This window comes from Bombina bombina, chromosome 4 (genome assembly GCF_027579735.1).
Source record: "Bombina bombina isolate aBomBom1 chromosome 4, aBomBom1.pri, whole genome shotgun sequence".
Lineage (NCBI taxonomy): Eukaryota > Metazoa > Chordata > Amphibia > Anura > Bombinatoridae > Bombina > Bombina bombina.
Genome location: NC_069502.1, coordinates 745,042,063 through 745,064,809, shown reverse-complemented (window position 1 = coordinate 745,064,809; position 22,747 = coordinate 745,042,063). Strand labels below are relative to the sequence as shown.

General features: G+C 38.5%; 1 protein-coding gene across 1 annotated transcript in view; it reads right to left on the bottom strand.

Moving 5' to 3' along the window:
- Nucleotides 1–22,747, bottom strand: part of WDR27 (WD repeat domain 27) — an 896,914-nt gene that overhangs the window by 536,945 nt on the left and 337,222 nt on the right. The window contains 1 exon segment of the mRNA XM_053712226.1: nt 11,576–11,697. Coding sequence (XP_053568201.1) covers nt 11,576–11,697 — 122 coding nt within the window.

Sequence of the window (22,747 nt, the reverse complement as noted above, 5' to 3'; positions counted from 1 at the left end):
ATTGTTCAACATTATGGTTTAGGGGAAGGCTACAAAAAAGCTATTGCAGAGATTTAAGCTGTCAGTGTCCACTGTGAGGAACATAGTGAGGAAATGGTAGACCACAGGCACCGTTCTTGTTAAGGCCAGAAGTAAAATATCAGAGAGACAAAAGGCAATGGATGGTGAGAACAGTCAAAAACAGCCCACAGACAACCTCCAAAGACCTACAACATCATCTTGCTGCAGATGGTGTCACTGTGCATCGTTCAACAATAAAGCGTATGGGAGAGTGATGCGGAAGAAGCCTTTTCTGCACACACGCCACAGAGTCTCTTGAGGTAGGAAGAAGGTGCTGTGGACTGATGAAACAACGATTGAGTTATTTGGTCATAACAAGGGGCGCTATGCATGGCGGCAAAAGAACACAGCGTTCCAAGACAAACACAGACTAGCCACAGTAAAATTTGGTGGATGTTCCATCATGCTGTGGGGCTGTGTAGCCAGTGCCGGTACTGGGAGTCTTGTTAAAGTTGAGAGGCCCATGGATTCCACTCAATATCAGCAGATACTTGAGAATAATGTTGAGGAATCAGTCACAAAGTTGAAGTAACGCCGGAGGAACAAGTACAATATTCTGGAATGGCCATTCCAGTCCCTGGACCTGAATATCATTGAAAATCTGTGGGATGATTTGAAGCGGGCTGTCTATGCTCGGCAACTATCAAACTGAACTGGAGATGTTTTGCAAGAAGGAATGGTCAAAAATACCTTCATCCAGATTCCAGACACTCATTACAGGCTATAGGAAGCATCTAGAGGCTGTTATTTCTGCTAAAGGAGGCTCTACTAAATATTATTGCAATATTTCTGTTGGGGTGCCGAAATTTATGCACCTGTCTAATTTCATTTTGATGCCTATTGCACATTTTCTGTTAATCCAATAAACCTTGTTTCCCTACTGAAATATTACTGTGTTATTTGATAGATCAAAATGAAATTGCTGATCCAAACACCCAATTATTTATAAATGAAAATCATGGAAATTGTCAGGGGTGCCTAAACGTTTGCATACAACTATATATAGAGCAAGTATGGGTGTTAGTTTTTTTTTGCAGTTTGCTCACTCCATTGAAGTCTATGGGAGAATGCATTAACGCGGTCATGATATTTAAAATTCAACTTTTTGCATGCGTTGGGTTTTTAGCTCTTGCGCTAACTTTTTACTTTCACTCATACTATGAGCACAACCGACACGAGAAAAAAACCTCCGTCTAGCAAAGATAACGCAAGAGCGGGAGTTTCAAATTAGTCTTTAAAGGGACAGTCTACACCAGAATTTTTATTGTTTAAAAAGATAGATAATCCCTTTATTAATCTTTTTTTTTTTTTTTTGCATAACTAACACAGGTATAATAATATTCTTTTAACCTCTGTGATTATCTTGTATCTAAGCCTCTGCAAACTGCCCCTTTTTTCAGTTCTTTTGACAGACTTGCAGTCTAGCCAATCAGTGCCTGCTCCCAGATAACTTCACGTGCACGAGCACAGTGTTATCTATATGAAATATGTGAACTAACACCCTCTAGTGGTGAAAAACTGTTAAAATGCAATCTGTAAGAGGTGGGCTTCAAGGTCTATGAAATTAGCATATGAACCTCCTAGGTTAAGCTTTCAACTAAGAATACCAAGAGAACAAAGCAAAATTGGTGATAAAAGTAAATTGGAAAATTGTTTAAAATTACATGCTCTATCTGAATCATGAAAGTTTATTTTTACCTAGACTGTCCCTTTAAGTTTGTGTCCACTCAAATTCATAAGAAAATGTGGGGTTTTTTTTCCACTTTGTACTTTGACAACCAGTTAGTTCTTATTGTGAGCTGAAAAGTATTCCAATCCATCAGAAAACCTTTTAGGCTAGATTACAAGTGGTTCTCTTTCATTAGCGCAGACGCAATATTGCGATTGCACTAACTTGCATATTACAAGTTGAATGTAAATGCGACCACTCAAGTCGGGTTTGCGTGAGTGAAGACCTAGAGTAAATAGTAAGAGTAAAAAAGTATGTGCACCAAACACATCATTAATACATAAATAAACTGTTGCACTCATATATACACTATCTGATAAAAATTTGGCATATAAATAAATGGGGGTTCAAAGGTATATGGTATATCACAAGGTGTTTGAATGGTCTATAATGTATGTGTGTATATATGTAAATATATATAAATATATATACAGGGAGTGCAGAATTATTAGGCAAGTTGTATTTTTGAGGATTAATTTTATTATTGAACAACATCCATGTTCTCAATGAACCCAAAAAACTCATTAATATCAAAGCTGAATATTTTTGGAAGTAGTTTTTAGTTTGTTTTTAGTTATAGCTATTTTAGGGGGATATCTGTGTGTGCAGGTGACTATTACTGTGCATAATTATTAGGCAACTTAACAAAAAACAAATATATACCCATTTCAATTATTTATTTTTACCAGTGAAACCAATATAACATCTCAACATTCACAAATATACATTTCTGACATTCAAAAACAAAACAAAAACAAATCAGTGACCAATATAGCCACCTTTCTTTGCAAGGACACTCAAAAGCCTGCCATCCATGGATTCTGTCAGTGTTTTGATCTGTTCACCATCAACATTGCGTGCAGCAGCAACCACAGCCTCCCAGACACTGTTCAGAGAGGTGTACTGTTTTCCCTCCTTGTAAATCTCACATTTGATGATGGACCACAGGTTCTCAATGGGGTTCAGATCAGGTGAACAAGGAGGCCATGTCATTAGATTTTCTTCTTTTATACCCTTTCTTGCCAGCCATGCTGTGGAGTACTTGGACGCGTGTGATGGAGCATTGTCCTGCATGAAAATCATGTTTTTCTTGAAGGATGCAGACTTCTTCCTGTACCACTGCTTGAAGAAGGTGTCTTCCAGAAACTGGCAGTAGGACTGGGAGTTGAGCTTGACTCCATCCTCAACCCAAAAAGGCCCCACAAGCTCATCTTTGATGATACCAGCCCAAACGAGTACTCCACCTCCAACTTGCTGGCGTCTGAGTCGGACTGGAGCTCTCTGCCCTTTACCAATCCAGCCACGGGCCCATCCATCTGGCCCATCAAGACTCACTCTCATTTCATCAGTCCATAAAACCTTAGAAAAATCAGTCTTGAGATATTTCTTGGCCCAGTCTTGATGTTTCAGCTTGTGTGTCTTGTTCAGTGGTGGTCGTCTTTCAGCCTTTCTTACCTTGGCCATGTCTCTGAGTATTGCACACCTTGTGCTTTTGGGCACTCCAGTGATGTTGCAGCTCTGAAATATGGCCAAACTGGTGGCAAGTGGCATCTTGGCAGCTGCACGCTTGACTTTTCTCAGTTCATGGGCAGTTATTTTGCGCCTTGGTTTTTCCACACGCTTCTTGCGACCCTGTTGACTATTTTGAATGAAACGCTTGATTGTTCGATGATCACGCTTCAGAAGCTTTGCAATTTTAAGAGTGCTGCATCCCTCTGCAAGATATCTCACTATTTTTGACTTTTCTGAGCCTGTCAAGTCCTTCTTTTGACCCATTTTGCCAAAGGAAAGGAAGTTGCTTAATATTATGCACACCTGATATAGGGTGTTGATGTCATTAGACCACACCCCTTCTCATTACAGAGATGCACATCACCTAATATGCTTAATTGGTAGTAGGCTTTCGAGCCTATACAGCTTGGAGTAAGACAACATGCATAAAGAGGATGATGTGGTCAAAATACTCATTTGCCTAATAATTCTGCATACAGTGTATATATATATATATACTGTATATACATACATATGTATGTTATATATATACACAGGCCCGGCGCTTGCATAAAGGCAATCTAGGCAACCACTTGGAGAGCAGTGTTTTATAAAAAAAATTAAAAAAAAATGTAGTAACCTCCACTACACACATCAGTTATACTTTACTCCAAACTGGGGGTTATTACTATATGGGGTAAAGTATCACATATGTGTGTAGTGGGGGTTACTGTATGGGGTATACAGTATAACTAATGTGTGTAGTGGGGGTTACTGTATGGGGACGGTAAAGTATCACTGATGTGTGTAGTGAGAGTTACTATATGGCGTACAGTATCACTGATGTGTGTAGTGGGGGTTACTATGGGGTAAAGTATAACTGATGTGTGTAGTGAGGGTTACTATATGGGGTAAAGTATCACTGGGCCATACAGTAACCCCCACTACACACATCAGTTATACTTTACCCCATACAGTAAACCCCACTACACACATTAGTTATACTGTACCCCATACAGTAACCCCCACTACACACATCAGTGATACTTTACCCCATATAGTAAAAAAACCCCACTACACACATCAGTTGTCTGGTTAGAACTTAGACTAGAGCATCTGTATTTGCTACATGTGATTTCTTACATGTGATTTGCTATGCAGCACACCCACTTTCTTATTTGTTATGCAGCACAACCACTGTCTGATTTGCTATGCAGCACACCCACTGTCTGATTTTCTAGGCAGCACACCCACTGTCTGATTTGCTAGGCAGCACAACCACTTTCTGATTTGCTAGGCAGCACAACTACTGTCTGATTTGCTATGTAGCACAACCACTGTCTGATTTGCTATGCAGCACAACCACTGTCTGATTTGCTGGGCAGCACAACTACTGTCTGATTTGCTATGCAGCACAACCACTGTCTGATTTGCTATGCAGCACAACCACTGTCTGATTTGTTATGCAGCACAACCACTGTTTTATAGGTTATGAACACAACCACTTGCTGATTTGTTATGCAGCACTACCACTGTCTGGTTTGCTATGCTGCACTACCACTGTCTGATTTCCTTTTGCTGCTCTACCACTGTTTGATTTGCTATGCTGCGCTACCACTGATTGATTTGAATTTAGCCACCAATCAGCAAGCTCTACCCAGGTGCTGAACCAAAAAATGGGCCAGCTCCTAAGCTTACATTCCTGCTTTTTAAATACAGATACCAAGCGAATGAAGTAAAATTGATAATAGGAGTAAATTAGAAAGTTGCATAAAATGTCATGCCCTAAAAAATGTGGGTTTAATATCTCTTTAACTAGCAATGGGATGGTATGTAATGGGGGGGGGGCGACAAAATGTATCCTCGCCTGTGTGGCCAAAAATTCTAGCACCAGCCCTGTATGTATATATATATATATATATATATATATATATATATATATACACATACACACACATGTATACACATATATAAACAGCTGAATCTGGATGGGAGGGCGGACAGCGCCTAAGACTAAATACCGGCTACACTATTAAGAAGACCCCCTATTTAGGTCTAGAAGAAATAGCAATGAGGGATAAATAGGAGCGCCTAGGGCTTAGGTATAATCAGGAATCACACTATGATTAAAAATACATATAATAATTTATTACACCATCTCAATATAAAACAAAAATATTAAAATAAGTACAACCATTAATTTGAACAAGTTTTTGGGACCCTTGTTAGAGGATCTTTGCTTAAATGGATCAGTTTCTCTTCTGATTGTAACAGGTGGAGGGAAGGAGTTAAATCCTCCAAAAAATTAGGAGATTATGGAACAGATACTGTGCTTTATCACAATCATAAATAAAACAAATACTGTGCTTTATCACAACAATAAATTAACTTAGGTTCACAACATATAGTACATATAATTGTGACAAGGTGGTGAAAATCGGTGGTTTAAAAAACTAAAAATGTGGTACCAAACAAAAAAGGTGGTAGAAAAATCCAAAAAAATTCAAATATCAAAAAAATAAAAAAATGGAAGACAAAACCGGTTTGCCAAAAAAGTTTTTGGTGAATTAAAAATATGTGTGATGTGCTTAAAAAATAATTATGTCACAATGGTGATGGTGATTCTAATCAATTCTACAATCAACTATAATACAGACTCCTATTAGGGAGAGAATCTCTTAAAATGTCCAATGATATTGGCCCAAAAAACTAATCAAAAACAATATAGTAACAATATTCTCGTTCCCAATATTAGGCTAAAGAATAAAAATGTTGTTGGCAAAAACTTAATAATGATTACAAATAAATAAAATGTTAAAAAATACAGATACTATAAAAAGTCCAAGTGATTAGTCCAATTGGAAATATTCCAAACTGTGAAAGACTGTTAGGAGAGAATAAAAACAATATCCTTAGAGGCTGTCCTGATCCAGAATCCTAGTCTTTACAACATGGACCTGAAAACAAAAACAGAAAAAATCCTCACATAAAGGGCCTATAGGATAAAGTCTAATGGTAATCAAACTTACCCCAAAAGCCAAAAGTCCTGGTACTGATGAAGCCTCACAAATCTCTACGCGTTTCGGCCCTGCAGCGGGGCCTTTTTCAAGATATTTGTTTTCAGGTCCATGTTGTAAAGACTAGGATTCTGGATCAGGACAGCCTCTAAGGATATTGTTTTTATTCTCTCCTAACAGTCTTTCACAGTTTGGAATATTTCCAATTGGACTAATCACTTGGACTTTTTATAGTATCTGTATTTTTTAACATTTTATTGATATATTTGTAATCATTATTAAGTTTTTGCCAACAACATTGTTATTCGTTTAGCCTAATATTGGGAACGAGAATATTGTTACTATATTGTTTTTGATTTGTTTTTTGGGCCAATATCATTGGACATTTTAAGAGATTCTCTCCCTAATAGGAGTCTGTATTATAGTTGATTGTAGAATTGATTAGAATCACCATCACTATTGTGACATAATTATTTTTTAAGCACATCACACATATTTTTAATTCACCAAAAACTTTTTTGGCAAACCGGTTTTGTCTTCCATTTTTTGATTTTTTTGATTATTTGAAATTTTTTGGATTTTTCTACCACCTTTTTTGTTTGGTACCACATTTTTATACCACAGTTTTTCAACATTAGTTTTTTAAACCACCGATTTTCACCACCACCTACTATATGTTGTGAACCTAAGTTAATTTATTGTTGTGATAAAGCACAGTATTTGTTTTATTTATGATTGTGATAAAGCACAGTATCTGTTCCATAATCTCCTAATTTTTTGGAGGATTTAACTCCTTCCCTCCACCTGTTACAATCAGAAGAGAAACTGATCCATTTAAGCAAAGATCCTCTAACAAGGGTCCCAAAAACTTGTTCAAATTAATGGTTGTACTTATTTTAATATTTTTGTTTTATATTGAGATGGTGTAATAAATTATTATATGTATTTTTATTCATAGTGTGATTCCTGATTATACCTAAGCCCTAGGCGCTCCTATTTATCCCTCACTACACATATATAAACACTTTGGAACCCTTGCCACTCAAATACATTAAAACTGCAGAAAAAGCATTTTTTAACATTATACTTCATATGTTTTAACTATGTATTTATATTTACATATATCACATTCCAATGTTCTTTTTGTGGAGTTATAAAATATAGAATGTTGGAATGTGGAGTTAGCAATGGGTATATATATACCTATACCTGTATATATTCATAGAAATATAGGTATTGATATATATTTTACATTAACATCATCAGATATATATGACTATATATTTAAAAATAAAAAAAAATTCTATGTGAAGAACATTGGAATATAAAATATTCATAACGTGCTTGGGGTTTTGAGCTGTAGGTCTAACGTGTTATTAGGTAAGAAGAATGAAGAATTTGTTATTTTAAGGGGCTTTATGTAAATATTAAATCTAAAATATTGAAGAAAAAATAATATTTATATATAATATTTTCTTTTACTGATTAGGACAGTGATGCCCATTCTAAGTAACGCATGGGGGCCCCAGATTACTATTTTATTAACCTTAAAGAGGTAGAAAGGTCAAAATTGAAATGTGCACCAACATTTAAACACCACACCTCTTAGTGCAGTGGTTTGTATGGTACAAATTAAGTCTTCATTGATGCAATACACACCACTGCCAACTCTCTGGCGTTTGAATCCTGATGCTCTCGCCACACATAGCTATGTGTATTTCCCACTGAAACAGAAATACATTTTACTAGAAGTATTTTTACTAATGGAAGTATATTGCAAAAAATATTTCCATGTAAAAAATTCTTGCAGATTTCAGTTTTGACCTTTCTATCCCTTTAAAGGGATAGGAAAGTAAAAATTAAACTTGCATGATTCAGATAGAGCATGTAATTTTAAGACACTTTTAAGACACTTTTAAATTCACTTCTATTTTCAAATGTGCTTCGTTCTCTTAGTATCCCTTGTTAAAAAATGATTACGCACATATCATACACATGGGAGCTGCTGCTAATTGGTGCCTGCACACATTTGTCTCTTGTGCTTGGCTAACTAGATGTGTTCAGCTAGCTGCCAGTAGTGCAATGTTATTCTTTCAGCAATGGATAATAAGAGAATGAAGCAAATTTGATAATAGAAGTAAATTGAAAAGTTGTTTAAAATCGTATGTTCTATCTGAATCATAAAATACATTTTTTTGGGTTTACTATCCCTTTAAGGGCAGCATATAAATTTATGGCTATAAAAGAAACAAATCATATTTTCCTGTCTACTGTTCTGCCCTAGAGAGCTCTTTAGAGTTGTAGTCACTCCAAAGCACAATTTTTTTTTAGTTTTCCTGGAATTAGAAAAACTATGGCACACATGATTTGTTCTGCTTCTTTGGAGGAGCTGAAAAACTAGTGTAGGGGGCTGCATGAGGCCCTAGGTCTGCCAACTGGCCCTAACTGGTTTAGGATATAAGAGTAGGGCAAAACATTTTATTAGAAACAGACATGGGGGCCGATTTACTATGCCCCGAATGGGGCCAACTCGCCCTGTTTCCGTGCGAGCCTTCAGGCTCCCCGGAAACAGAACTTAAGAAGAAGTGGTCTTAAGACTGCTGCTCCTTAACTGGATATGCCGCCTCTGAGCGGCATACAGCAATACGATTGGGTTTAATGACACCCCCTGCTAGCGACCAAATCTGCAGGGGGCGGCATTGCACAAACAGTTTACTAGAACTGATTGCGCAATGCTGAATGCCGACAGAGTATCATGTCCACCTGACTTTGATAATCCGGCCCCTTGTCCTCAGCTCTAACCAAATTTGAGACTAAAATATTGTACAAAGCAAAACAGTTTAAACATGATAACCTCAATTATGATGATGTAATATTGAAATATTTCTTTTTTTTTAAAAAAATAAATATTTTAATGGATTTTCCAAATAACAAAAATTTACAACAAAAAAAAGAAAAAAGAAAGAAAGACAAAAGTCCAAGGCATACAAAACACAGGAATGGACCGCACTCACAGACTGGATTGGGTACACATCCTAAGCCACAACAAACTTCACAGCCCTGAACACTGAGAGACAGCTGCAAAGTTCCCAGCAACTCAGGCAGTTAACCCCAGAGCAGCCTGGGTGACAGGCCACAGGAAAGCATTACAAACATTATCAACACAACATACAGAAAACCTGGCACTCACCAGCAGATTCACAGTAATGTTTAAAAGCAAAACTGGGGGAAGTCAGTTGCATTTGGCGCCAAAGGATCAAGCCCAGGACCACAACAAGGTCTCCCCCTTCCTGGGACCCTAAACCAGCACCCACACAATGCATGCTTCTAAACAAACCGACTGGGAACCTCCCAGGGTGACACAGACTTTTGTAAACTCCCCTATGTAAATACAAAACACAGGAATGGACCGCACTCACAGACTGGATTGGGTACACATCCTAAGCCACAGCAAACTTCACAGCCCTGAACACTGACAGCCAGCTGCAAAGTTTCCAGCAACCCAGGCAGTTAACCCCAGTGCAGCCTGGGTGATAGGCCACAGGAAAGCATTACAAACATTATCAACACAACCCCCTTTAAACTGCTGGTGAGTACCAGGTTTTCTGTGTGTTGTGTTGATAATGTTTGTAATGCTTTCCTGTGGCCTATCACCAAGGCTGCACTGGGGTTAACTGCCTGGGTTGCTGGGAACTTTGCAGCTGTCTGTCAGTGTTCAGGGCTGTGAAGTTTGCTGTGGCTTAGGATGTGTACCCAATCCAGTCTGCGAGTGCGGTCCATTCCTGTGTTTTGTATTTACATAGGGGAGGTTACAAAAGCCTGTGTCACCCTGGGAGGTTCCCAGTTGGTTTGTTTGGAAGTATGCATTGTGTGTGTGCTGGTTTAGGGTCCCAGGAAGGGGGAGACCTTGTTGTGGTCCTTGGCTTGATCCTTTGGCACCAAATGCAACTGACTTCCCCCAGTTTTGCTTTTAAACATTACTGTGAATCTGCTGGTGAGTGCCAGGTTTTCTGTGTCTTGTGTCCAAGGCATACAATACAATCCACCGCTCAACCAGTTGTACACATGCCCAGTAATCTAGGACATTGGACATGTTGACAATGTGATTGAACATTGACAATATTACAAGTTAAACTTTTTGCAATAAAAGGACATATAAGAGAAACAAATAAAGAGAGATGAAGATAAAAGAAACTGGAAATAAGGAGGAGATCCAGTAGTCTCGTCCTGCAAAGTAGAAGAAGCATTGCCAGTTCTGTTATTCAAAATAAATTGTGGGCACTAGAATAATGACATTGGTAATAATAATATTATTATTTTTTAAACCGAACAGTTTATTTAGAAGTGTTTTTGTTCCCATATAAATTCAATATTAAGAAAGATTTCTTGTTTACCTATCTAACTGTAATAACGTTTTTTTCTAAAGATAGAATGAAATCAACTTCATGCATCCATTTTTCATAGGTAGGGACTTGTAACTTTTTCCACCATCTAGGAATTAGTCTTTTTGCACAGTCAAACATGCATCTCCATGAGCACAACTAATATGTGGATAATAATTTAAAAGTATCACTGTAGGATTTAAAGAGATAGTGACTCCTAGAGTCTAATCAATAAGTTTAGAGAAACGGGCACAGAATTGCTGAATAGCTGGGCAGTGCCACCATGAATGTGATAGTGTACCGACTTCTCCACAATGTCTCCAGCATTTGTCAGATGTCTTGGGAAATGTTATTTAATCTGTACATATTGCTACATTTCTAAACACAGCCTTAGTTTTATTAAAAGTTTATTATGGAATTAAGTGGTCTAAACCAGTCATTTAAAACAGTATTATATTAAAAAAAAGGCACATTTAGAAGCACAAATATTTAAAGGGACACTGAACCCAAATTTTTTATTTCATGATTCAGATAGAGCAAGCAATTTTAAGCAACTTTTCAATGTACTCCTTTTATCAATTTTTCTTCGTTCTCTTGCTATCTTTATTTGAAAAAGAAGGCATCTAAGCTTTTTTTTATTCAGTACTCTGGACAGCACTTTTTTATTGGTGGATGAATTTATCCACCAATCAGCAAGGACAACCCAGGTTGTTCACCAAAAATGGGCCGGCATCTAAACTTACATTCTTGCATTTCAAATAAAGATGCCAAGAGAATGAAGACAATTTAATAATAGGAGTAAATTAGAAAGTTGCTTAAAATTTCATGCTCTATCTGATTCACAAAATATTTTTTTTTTGGTTCAGTGTCCCTTTAATATTAACTAATTACCTTACCAAGACTAATGGTGACTCTGCATTCTTGGCATTCCAGATTCTGACTGTTCTGTCATCAGCAGATGAAACCAACCAGTTTCTGTTATGACTCCAGCCTAGTCCATTAATTGCACCATCATGACCTAAGGAAGAAAATATATGGATGATGTATCTATAGTGGTGTGAAGAACAAACAGGTAATTATTTTTCCTGATGTCTTTTGTAGCATATAGATGATACTTAATGGCCCTCAACACATTCACTCTTTGTAAGATACACTCATTGTTATCCATAGGATCTGGACAAAAAGAAGCAATCATTTCTTGGTTCATATTATCACAGTTAATAAGCATGGGAGGTAAGGATACAGAGGTTGTAAGGAGCACATTGTACTGGAACCATGGTGGAAGACCTATATCCTGAGGCTTTAATTTGGAGTCCAGAGGCTATTATTTGGAAGGAGAAAAAAACAACTAGATTTTGAAATACTAATTTACTTTGGGTCAAATAAATGAACAGATAATAGAATACAAACAAAGATTAGAAACTAAAAAAGACAGTTTAAAGAGAGACAAAAAACTTTAGTACACAAATTGACAGATTTGAAGCATGAACTTTTAGATACAAAATGGAGGAAATTAGAGAGAGATAGAAATGAATCAGTTGAATCCTCTAAAGATAAACAAGACAAAGATGAAATTCAGAATAATAAAACAAATACATCAGAAAAACAGTAAATTATAATAAGGGGAACAAACGGTCAGGGCATAGAAATAAGGGTCAATATAGAGGGGGAAATACACATATGAGACAACAGAATACAAACCATACTCACTCCAATTGGAGATCGAATTATGACTATCAACCGTATCTGCAGGATTATAGGACTCTTTATCAACATGCAGGGAGACAATATAATACAAGGAGACAACATAATAACAACCGATCCCATACAGGGAGACAATATAATATCAACCCATATCAAACAGGGAGACACTATAACACTAACCAATCTCATAGACAAAGGAGAGATAGTTGGAAAATTGAAACAAATAATCCATGTATACACCTCAATGAAAGGTATGACAATGAAGTCAACAATTTAAATAAGACAGAAAGGGATTTTTTAGAGAAAAAAGATAAAGATAACTAGAGAAGAAAAAGATAACTAGAGGACAGAGAGGGGGAAAAAATAAAAGGAGAGGCAAAAAGAGTGAGATAGTAGGAGTATCCAGTGGGATTTTTAATCTAAGTAGTGTAGATTTAAACAGTGATGAGAAACGTGTCTTATCTTTAGGTATGTCATTTGCCCCCACAAGAGTCATGAACAAGTTTGACACTCACATACATGTCAAACAGTTTGTAAGAAAACTTACACTTAAGAGATTTTTTATGAAAAACCCCATTGAAAGACAAATAAATTTGGGAAATTTTGCTAAAAGGAACATAGAACAAACAAAAACTAATACTGATTTGAGACCCAAGTCTAAATTTTATCCGACCCATGCAAAGCGATTTAATTTAGAAACTTTCAAGAAAATGGTGTTACAAGATCACAAAAAACATAGACCGGATTTTAACTTAAATAAAAAAGATAGAGAGATTATTGACTTGTTACAAAATAAAACCAGCTGACATATAATTATGGACAAAGATAATTATGTTAAAGAAGCAAATAGAATTCTCAATGATTCAAATACTAGATTTAAAGCCCACAAATAAATTTAAGAAGAAGCTTCTAACTATTCTTCAGGAAGGAAATGATAATGATATCTTAAATGAAAGTGAGTTTAAATTCCTAAATCCAGACTATCCAAAATACTCTGGGAAGACCGATCATGTCTGGTATTGAGTCTATCACCTGTAATCTATCTAAATATGTGGATTTACATCTCTAAAAATATGTAAAAAATGTGGGAACATTTCTTAGGGATTCCACCCATGTGTTACAAATAGTTGAAGGTATAAAATGGGAAGAAAATTTAATCTTAGCAACATGTGATGTCACTTCACTGTATACAGTAATAAACCATACAAAAGGAATACAAGCAGTGGAAAATTTCCTACTTCAAGATACAGAAGTTAGTTCAGAAATGTGTGGGTTTCTTCTGAAAAGTATAAAATTTATATTGGAAAACAATTATTTTGAGTTTAATAGGAAATATTATTTGCAAATAGAAGGTACCACAATGGGCACAAGATTCGCGCCAAGCTATGCAAATATCTTTATAGGAGATTGGGAAGATCAGTTTTTGCGGTCACATGAGCTTAGTGCGAATCTCGTGCTTTTCATTTAGAGGGTTAAATTTCACTTATGAGTTCAGTAAGGAATCAGTATCCTTCTTAGATCTAGAGATTTTTGTAGATAGACAATTTTGCCACCAAAACGTTCTTCAAAAAAGTTGATTGTAACAACTATGTGGATAAGAAAAGCTGCCACCTCAAAAGGTGGAAGGATAATATACCAACAGGGCAATTTTTGAGAATTAAAATTGCTTTAAACAAATAGACTTTGAGACACAAGTTAATATTAAAAAAAAAAAGTTTTAATGAAAGAGGTTATACCAATCAAGAACTACAAGGGGCCATAAGAAGAGCTCAAGAAATTGAAAGAAGTACACTATTGGATTACAAAAAGTCTGACCCCCATATAAATGGACCAAATAATAAACATAATGAAGCCTTCATTACAGATTATAGTGAAGATCATGCTTCTATTCGGAAAATTGTCAATAAACATTGGCACATAATAAAGAAAGATCCGCTAATAGGCAATGCACTTGCACACAAACCAAAAATGATTTTTAGAAGAAATAAATAAACAAATATTAGCACCAAGTGAGTTTAAAAGAGATAATGTAGAAATGTCCGAGAGGGATTTAAAAGGAGAAAAACAGAATTTATGTTTACCTGATAAATTTCTTTCTCCAACGGTGTGTCCGGTCCACGGCGTCATCCTTACTTGTGGGATATTCTCTTCCCCAACAGGAAATGGCAAAGAGCCCAGCAAAGCTGGTCACATGATCCCTCCTAGGCTCCGCCTACCCCAGTCATTCGACCGACGTTAAGGAGGAATATTTGCATAGGAGAAACCATATGGTACCGTGGTGACTGTAGTTAAAGAAAATAAATTATCAGACCTGATTAAAAAAACCAGGGCGGGCCGTGGACCGGACACACCGTTGGAGAAAGAAATTTATCAGGTAAACATAAATTCTGTTTTCTCCAACATAGGTGTGTCCGGTCCACGGCGTCATCCTTACTTGTGGGAACCAATACCAAAGCTTTAGGACACGGATGAAGGGAGGGAGCAAATCAGGTCACCTAAATGGAAGGCACCACGGCTTGCAAAACCCTTCTCCCAAAAATAGCCTCAGAAGAAGCAAAAGTATCAAACTTGTAAAATTTGGTAAAAGTGTGCAGTGAAGACCAAGTCGCTGCCCTACATATCTGATCAACAGAAGCCTCGTTCTTGAAGGCCCATGTGGAAGCCACAGCCCTAGTGGAGTGAGCTGTGATTCTTTCAGGAGGCTGCCGTCCGGCAGTCTCATAAGCCAATCGGATAATGCTTTTAATCCAGAAGGAGAGAGAGGTAGAAGTTGCTTTTTGACCTCTCCGTTTACCAGAATAAACAACAAACAAAGACAAAGTTTGTCTGAAATCCTTAGTAGCTGCTAAGTAAAATTTGAGAGCACGAACTACATTCAAGTTGTGCAACAAACGTTCCTTCTTTGAAACTGGATTAGGACACAAAGAAAGGTACAACTATCTCCTGGTTAATGTCTTTGTTAGAAACAACTTTTGGAAGAAAACCAGGTTTAGTACGCAAAACCACCTTATCTGCATGGAACTCCAGATAAGGAGAAGAACACTGCAGAGCAGATAATTCTGAAACTCTTCTAGCAGAAGAAATTGCAACCAAAAACAAACTTTCCAAGATAATAACTTAATATCAACGGAATGTAAGGGTTCAAACGGAACCCCCTGAAGAACTGAAAGAACTAGGTTGAGACTCCAAGTAGGAGTCAAAAATTTTGTAAACAGGCTTGATTCTAACCAGAGCCTGAACAAAGGCTAGAACATCTGGCACAGCTGCCAGCTTTTTGTGAAGTAACACGGACAAGGCAGAAATCTGTCCCATCAAGGAACTTGCAGATAATCCTTTTTCCAATCCTTCTCGAAGGAAGGATAGACTCTTAGGAATCTTAACCTTGTCCCAAGGGAATCCTGCAGATTCACACCAACAGATATACCAAATTATGTGGTAATTTTTCTGGTTACAGGCTTTCAGGCCTGAACAAGAGTATTAATAACAGAATCTGAGAACCCTCGCTTTGATAAGATCAAGCGTTCAATCTCCAAGCAGTCAGCTGGAGTGGGTCGAACGGACCTAGAACAAGAAGGTCTCGTCTCAAAGGTAGCTTCCATGGTGGAGCCGATGACATATTCACCAGATCTGCATACCAAGTCCTGCGTGGCCACGCAGGAGCTATCAAAATCACCGACGCCCTCTCCTGATTGATCCTGGCTACCAGCCTGGGGATGAGAGGAAACGGCGGGAACACATAAGCTAGTTTGAAGGTCCAAGGTGCTACTAGTGCATCCACTAGAGCCGCCTTGGGATCCCTGGATCTGTACCCGTAGTAAGGAACTCTAAAGTTCTGACGAGAGGCCATCAGATCCATGTCTGGAATGCCCCACCGTTGAGTGACTTGGGCAAAGATTTCCGGATGGAGTTCCCACTCCCCCGGATGCAATGTCTGACGACTCAGAAAATCCGCTTCCCAATTTTCCACTCCTGGGATGTGGATAGCAGACAGGTGGCAGGAGTGAGACTCCGCCCATAGAATGATTTTGGTCACTTCTTCCATCGCTAGGGAACTCCTTGTTCCCCCCTGATGGTTGATGTATGAACTTGGCCCTCGCTAGCTGAGGCCAAGCTTTGAGAGCATTGAATATCGCTCTCAGTTCCAGAATATTTATCGGTAGAAGAGAGTCTACCCGAGACCAAAGACCCTGAGCTTTCAGGGATCCCCAGACCGCGCCCCAGCCCATCAGACTGGCGTCGGTCGTGACAATGACCCACTCTGGTCTGCAGAAGGTCATCCCTTGTGACAGGTTGTCCAGGGACAGCCACCAACGGAATGAGTCTCTGGTCCTCTGATTTACTTGTATCTTCGGAGACAAGTCTGAATAGTCCCCATTCCACTGACTGAGCATGAACAGTTGTAATGGTCTTAGATGAATGCGCACAAAAGGAACTATGTCCAGTGCCGCTACCATCAAACCTATCACTTCCATGCCCTGCGCTATGGAAGGAAGAGGAACGGAATGAAGTATCCGACAAGAGTCTAGAAGTTTTGTTTTTCTGGCTTCTGTCAGAAAAATCCTCATTTCTAAGGAGTCTATTATAGTTCCCAAGAAGGGAACCCTCGTTGACGGAGATAGAGAACTCTTTTCCACGTTCACTTTCCATCCGTGAGATCTGAGAAAGGCCAGGACAATGTCCGTGTGAGCCTATACTTGAGGAAGGGACGACGCTCGAATCAGAATGTCGTCCAAGTAAGGTACTACAGCAATGCCCCTTGGTCTTAGCACCGCCAGAAGGGACCCTAGTACCTATGAGAAAAACCTAGGAGCAGTGGCTAATCCGAAAGAAAACGCCACGAACTGGAAATGCTTGTCCAGGAATGCAAACCTTAGGAACCGATAATGTTCCTTGTGGATAGGAATATGTAGATACGCATCCTTGAAATCCACCTTGGTCATGAATTGACCTTCCTGGATGGAAGGAAGAAGTGTTCGAATGGTTTCCATCTTGAACGATGGAACCTTGAGAAACTTGTTCAAGATCTTGAGATCGAAGATTGGTCTGAACGTTCCCTCTTTTTTGGGAACTATGAACAGATTGGAGTAGAACCCCATCCCTTGTTCTCCTAATGGAACAGGATGAATCACTCCCATTTTTAGCAGGTCTTTTACCCAATGTAAGAATGCCTGTCTTCTTATGTGGTCTGAAGACAACTGAGACCTGTGGAACCTCCCCCTAGGAGGAAGCCCCTTGAACTCCAGAGAATAACCTTGGGAGACTATTTCTAACGCCCAAGGATCCAGAACATCTCTTGCCCCAGCCTGAGCGAAGAGAGAGAGTCTGCCCCCCACCAGATCCGGTCCCGGATCGGGGGCCCGCATTTCATGCTGTCTTGGTAGCAGTGGCAGGTTTCCTGGCCTGCTTTCCTATGTTCCAGCCTTGCATAGGTCTCCAGGCTGGATTGGCTTGAGAAGTATTACCTTCCTGCTTAAACTTAGGTTTATTTTTGGTCTTGAAAAGACCTATCCCGAGGAAGGGCGTGGCCCTTGCCCCCAGTGATATCAGAGATAATCTCTTTCAAGTCAGGGCCAAAGAGTGTTTTCCCCTTGAAAGGAATGTCAAGCAATTTGTTCTTGGAAGACGCATCCGCTGTCCAAGATTTTAACCGAAGCGCTCTGCGCCACAATAGCAAAACCCAGAATTTTTTCGCCGCTAACCTAGCCAATTGCAAGGTGGCGTCTAGGGTGAAAGAATTAGCCAATTTAAGAGCACGAATTCTGTCCATAATCTCCTCATAAGAAGAAGAATTACTAATAATCGCCTTTCCTAGCTCATCAAACTAGAAACACGCGGCTGCAGTGACAGGGACAATGCATGCAATTGGATGTAGAAGGGAACCTTGCTGAACAAACATCTTTAGCAGACCTTCTAATTTTTTATCCATAGGATCTTGGAAAGCACAACTATCTTCTATGGGTATAGTGGCGCGCTTGTGTAGAGTAGAAACCGCCCCCTCGACCTTGGGGACTGTCTGCCATCAGTCCTTTCTGGGGTCGACTATAGGAAAACAATTTTATAAATATGGGGGAAGGTACTAAAGGTATACCGGGCCTGTCCCATTCTTTACTAACAATGTACGCCACCCGCTTGGATATAGGAAAAGCTTCGGGGGGCCCCGGGGCCTCTAAGAACTTTTCTATTTTACATAGTGGTTCTGGAATGACCAGATAATCACAATCATCCAAATTGGATAACACCTCCTTAAGCAGAGCGCGGAGATGTTCCAACTTAAATTTAAAATTAATCACATCAGGTTCAGCTTGTTGAGAAATGTTTCCTGAATCTGAAATTTCTCCCTCAGACAAAACCTCCCTGGCCCCCTCAGACTGGTGTAGGGGCCCTTCAGAAACCATATCATCAGCGTTCTCATGCTCTACAGAATTTTCTAAAACAGAGCAGTCGCGCTTTCGCTGATAAGTGGGCATATTGGCTAAAATGTTTTTGATAGAATTATCCATTACAGCCGTTAAATGTTGCATAGTAAGGAGTATTGGCGCACTAGATGTACTAGGGGCCTCCTGTATGGGCAAGACTGGTGTAGACGAAGTAGGGGATGATGCAGTACCATGCTTACTCCCCTCACTTGAGGAATCATCTTGGGCATCATTTTTACTAAATTTTTTATGACATAAAATACATATAGTTAAATGAGAAGGAACCTTGATTTCCCCACATTCAGAACACAATCTGACTGGTAGTTCAGACATGTTAAACAGGCATAAACTTGATAACAAAGCACAAAAAACGTTTTAAAATAAAACCGTTACTGTCACTTTAAATTTTAAACTAAACACACTTTATTACTGCAATTGCGAAAAAGTATGAAGGAATTGTTCAAAATTCACCAAAATTTCACCACAGTGTCTTAAAGCCTTAAAAGTATTGCACACCAAATTTGGAAGCTTTAACCCTTAAAATAACGGAACCGGAGCCGTTTTTATATTTAACCCCTTTACAGTCCCTGGAATCTGCTTTGCTGAGACCCAACCAAGGCCAAAGGGGAATACGATACCAAATGATGCCTTCAGAAAGACTTTTCTATGTATCAGAGCTCCACACACATGCAGCTGCATGCCATGCTGTCCTCAAAAACAAGTGCGCCATTACCGGCGCGAAAATGAGGCTCTGACTATGATTAGGGAAAGCCCCTAAAGAATAAGGTGTCAAAAACAGTGCCTGCCGATATAATCATATCAAAATACCCAGAATAAATGATTCCTCAAGGCTAAATATGTGTTAATAATGAATCGATTTAGCCCAGAAAAAGTCTACAGTCTTAATAAGCCCTTGTGAAGCCCTTATTTACTATCTTAATAAAAATGGCTTACCGGATCCCATAGGGAAAATGACAGCTTCCAGCATTACATCGTCTTGTTAGAATTTGTCATACCTCAAGCAGCAAGAGACTGCACACTGTTCCCCCAACTGAAGTTAATTGCTCTCAACAGTCCTGTGTGGAACAGCCATGGATTTTAGTTACGGTTGCTAAAATCATTTTCCTCATACAAACAGAATTCTTCATCTCTTTTCTGTTTCTGAGTAAATAGTACATACCAGCACTATTTGAAAATAACAAACTCTTGATTGAATAATGAAAAACTACAGTTAAACACTAAAAAACTCTAAGCCATCTCCGTGGAGATGTTGCCTGTACAACGGCAAAGAGAATGACTGGGGTAGGCGGAGCCTAGGAGGGATCATGTGACCAGCTTTGCTGGGCTCTTTGCCATTTCCTGTTGGGGAAGAGAATATCCCACAAGTAAGGATGACGCCGTGGACCGGACACACCTATGTTGGAGAAATATAAGTGGCTTTTTCCCTTGTCACACATGTAGGGCCTGCAGATATAGCACAAAATGCAAAACTATTTTTATTCCAAATACAGGGGAGAATTTTAACATTAGAGATACAATTAGATGTTTTCAAAAGGGGATTGTATACATAGTGAAATATTCATGTACTTTGTTCTATATAGGCAAGACCACCAGAATTAGAGAACATCTCTGTAATATAGAGAAAGGTAACCTAGACACACATTTATATAAGCATTTTAGAGAGACCCATGCGAACAACATTAAACATTTTCAATTTGGGGGTTTATGTCAAGTAAAGGGGAATTGGAGAGGAGGTAATTTCGAAACAAAACTTTTAGGGAAGGAATCAGAACTAATTTAAAAATTAGATACTCTTTTTCCAAAAGGGTTGAACTCAGAGCTAGATCTTTACCCCTTTTTGGGAGTTTAAGTAACATGTCGTATATAATATAAACACAACATAGCTTTTGGGTAATTATTGCACTTTAAATATACATCATATGTTATTATACCTACTGACCTAATATTTATGGTATTCATAGGATTAGAGATGCATATATCTCGATAGATGTATATCTAATTTTCATATAATTTTTTCGTATAATTCCGTTGTTCCACATATGTTTCACATATTTAAGTAAATGTATGATATACTCTGTATTTATAAAGAAATTTATGTAATTGTATGCTACACTCCGTATTTAAAAACAAATATATTTCTTTTTTGAGGAAGTATTTTAGGAACCGACATATACCACCTTAAGTATTATACCACCTTAAGAAGCAATTTATTTTTCAACCAATGGATTACAAGTGGCAGGTTTTTCTCCAGTATAAGTCAGGGGTCGCAATGCTACACAACATACCCGGTCAGAGGAGAGATATACTGACGAGACCTCTGAGATTGCTAATGAGAAGTCAGTACCTTCTTGGACTTACACCTCCCTCTACGGTTCATTTAGCAAGCCTCACAATCCCATTAGTGCACTTTGTGAGTACAGGAGTAAGGTAAACAGTGTCCCGCAATTCCTGTGTCCATTTCTCCAATCCGGACATTACTTGACTACTTCTGTTTACTATCAGTTTAATATCAGTTACTGTTTTATTCTTTGCCAACATGAGCTCTCTATGTTGGTCCCAGTTCACAGAATGTCTGGTTTGCATTGTTTATGCTTTGTTTTTTGTTTTTACTGACATGCTTTTTATTTTGTGACAAATATTTTAACATTATCTTAGAATGGTCATACAGTTTACTTTATATCATACATTGCACCACAGTTATATGTGTATGGCTGTCTCTCGTTCTGTCTCTCTATTTGGGACAAGTGGTGGGAAAGATAACTCTGAATGTTTTCTATGTGGCTGTCTTAATAGTTTATATATCTAACTACTCTCAGATTATATATATTTTTTTGATACCTAAAAACATAATTTATGCTTACCTGATAAATTTATTTCTCTTGTAGTGTATCCAGTCCACGGATCATCCATTACTTGTGGGATATTCTCCTTCCCAACAGGAAGTTGCAAGAGGATCACCCACAGCAGAGCTGCTATATAGCTCCTCCCCTCAATGCCATATCCAGTCATTCGACCGAAACAAGATGAGAAAGGAAAAACCATAGGGTGCAGTGGTGACTGTAGTTTAATTAAAATTTAGACCTGCCTGAAAAGGACAGGGCGGGCCGTGGACTGGATACACTACAAGAGAAATAAATTTATCAGGTAAGCATAAATTATGTTTTCTCTTGTTAAGTGTATCCAGTCCACGGATCATCCATTACTTGTGGGATACCAATACCAAAGCTAAAGTACACGGATGATGGGAGGGACAAGGTAGGGACTTAAACGGAAGGAACCACTGCCTGTAGAACCTTTCTCCCAAAAACAGCCTCCGAAGAAGCAAAAGTATCAAATTTGTAAAATTTGGAAAAAGTATGAAGGGAAGACCAAGTTGCAGCCTTGCAAATCTGTTCAACAGAGGCCTCATTTTTAAAGGCCCAGGTGGAAGCCACAGCTCTAGTAGAATGAGCTGTAATCCTTTCAGGAGGCTGCTGTCCAGCTGTCTCATAGGCTAAACGGATTATACTCCGAAGCCAAAAAGAAAGAGAGGTTGCCGAGGCCTTCTGACCTCTCCTCTGTCCAGAGTAAACAACAAACAGGTTAGATGTTTGGCGAAAATCTTTAGTAGCCTGTAAGTAAAACTTCAAGGCACGGACTACGTCTAGATTATGCAAAAGACATTCCTTCTTTGAAGAAGGATTAGGACATAATGATGGAACAACAATCTCTTGATTGATATTCTTGTTAGAAACCACCTTAGGTAAAAACCCAGGTTTTGTACGCAGAACAACTTTATCTGAATGAAAGATCAGATAAGGAGAATCACAATGTAAGGCAGATAACTCCGAGACTCTTCGAGCCGAGGAAATAGCCATCAGAAAAAGAACTTTCCATGAAAGAAGTTTCATATCAATAGAATGAAGGGGTTCAAACGGAACCCCTTGA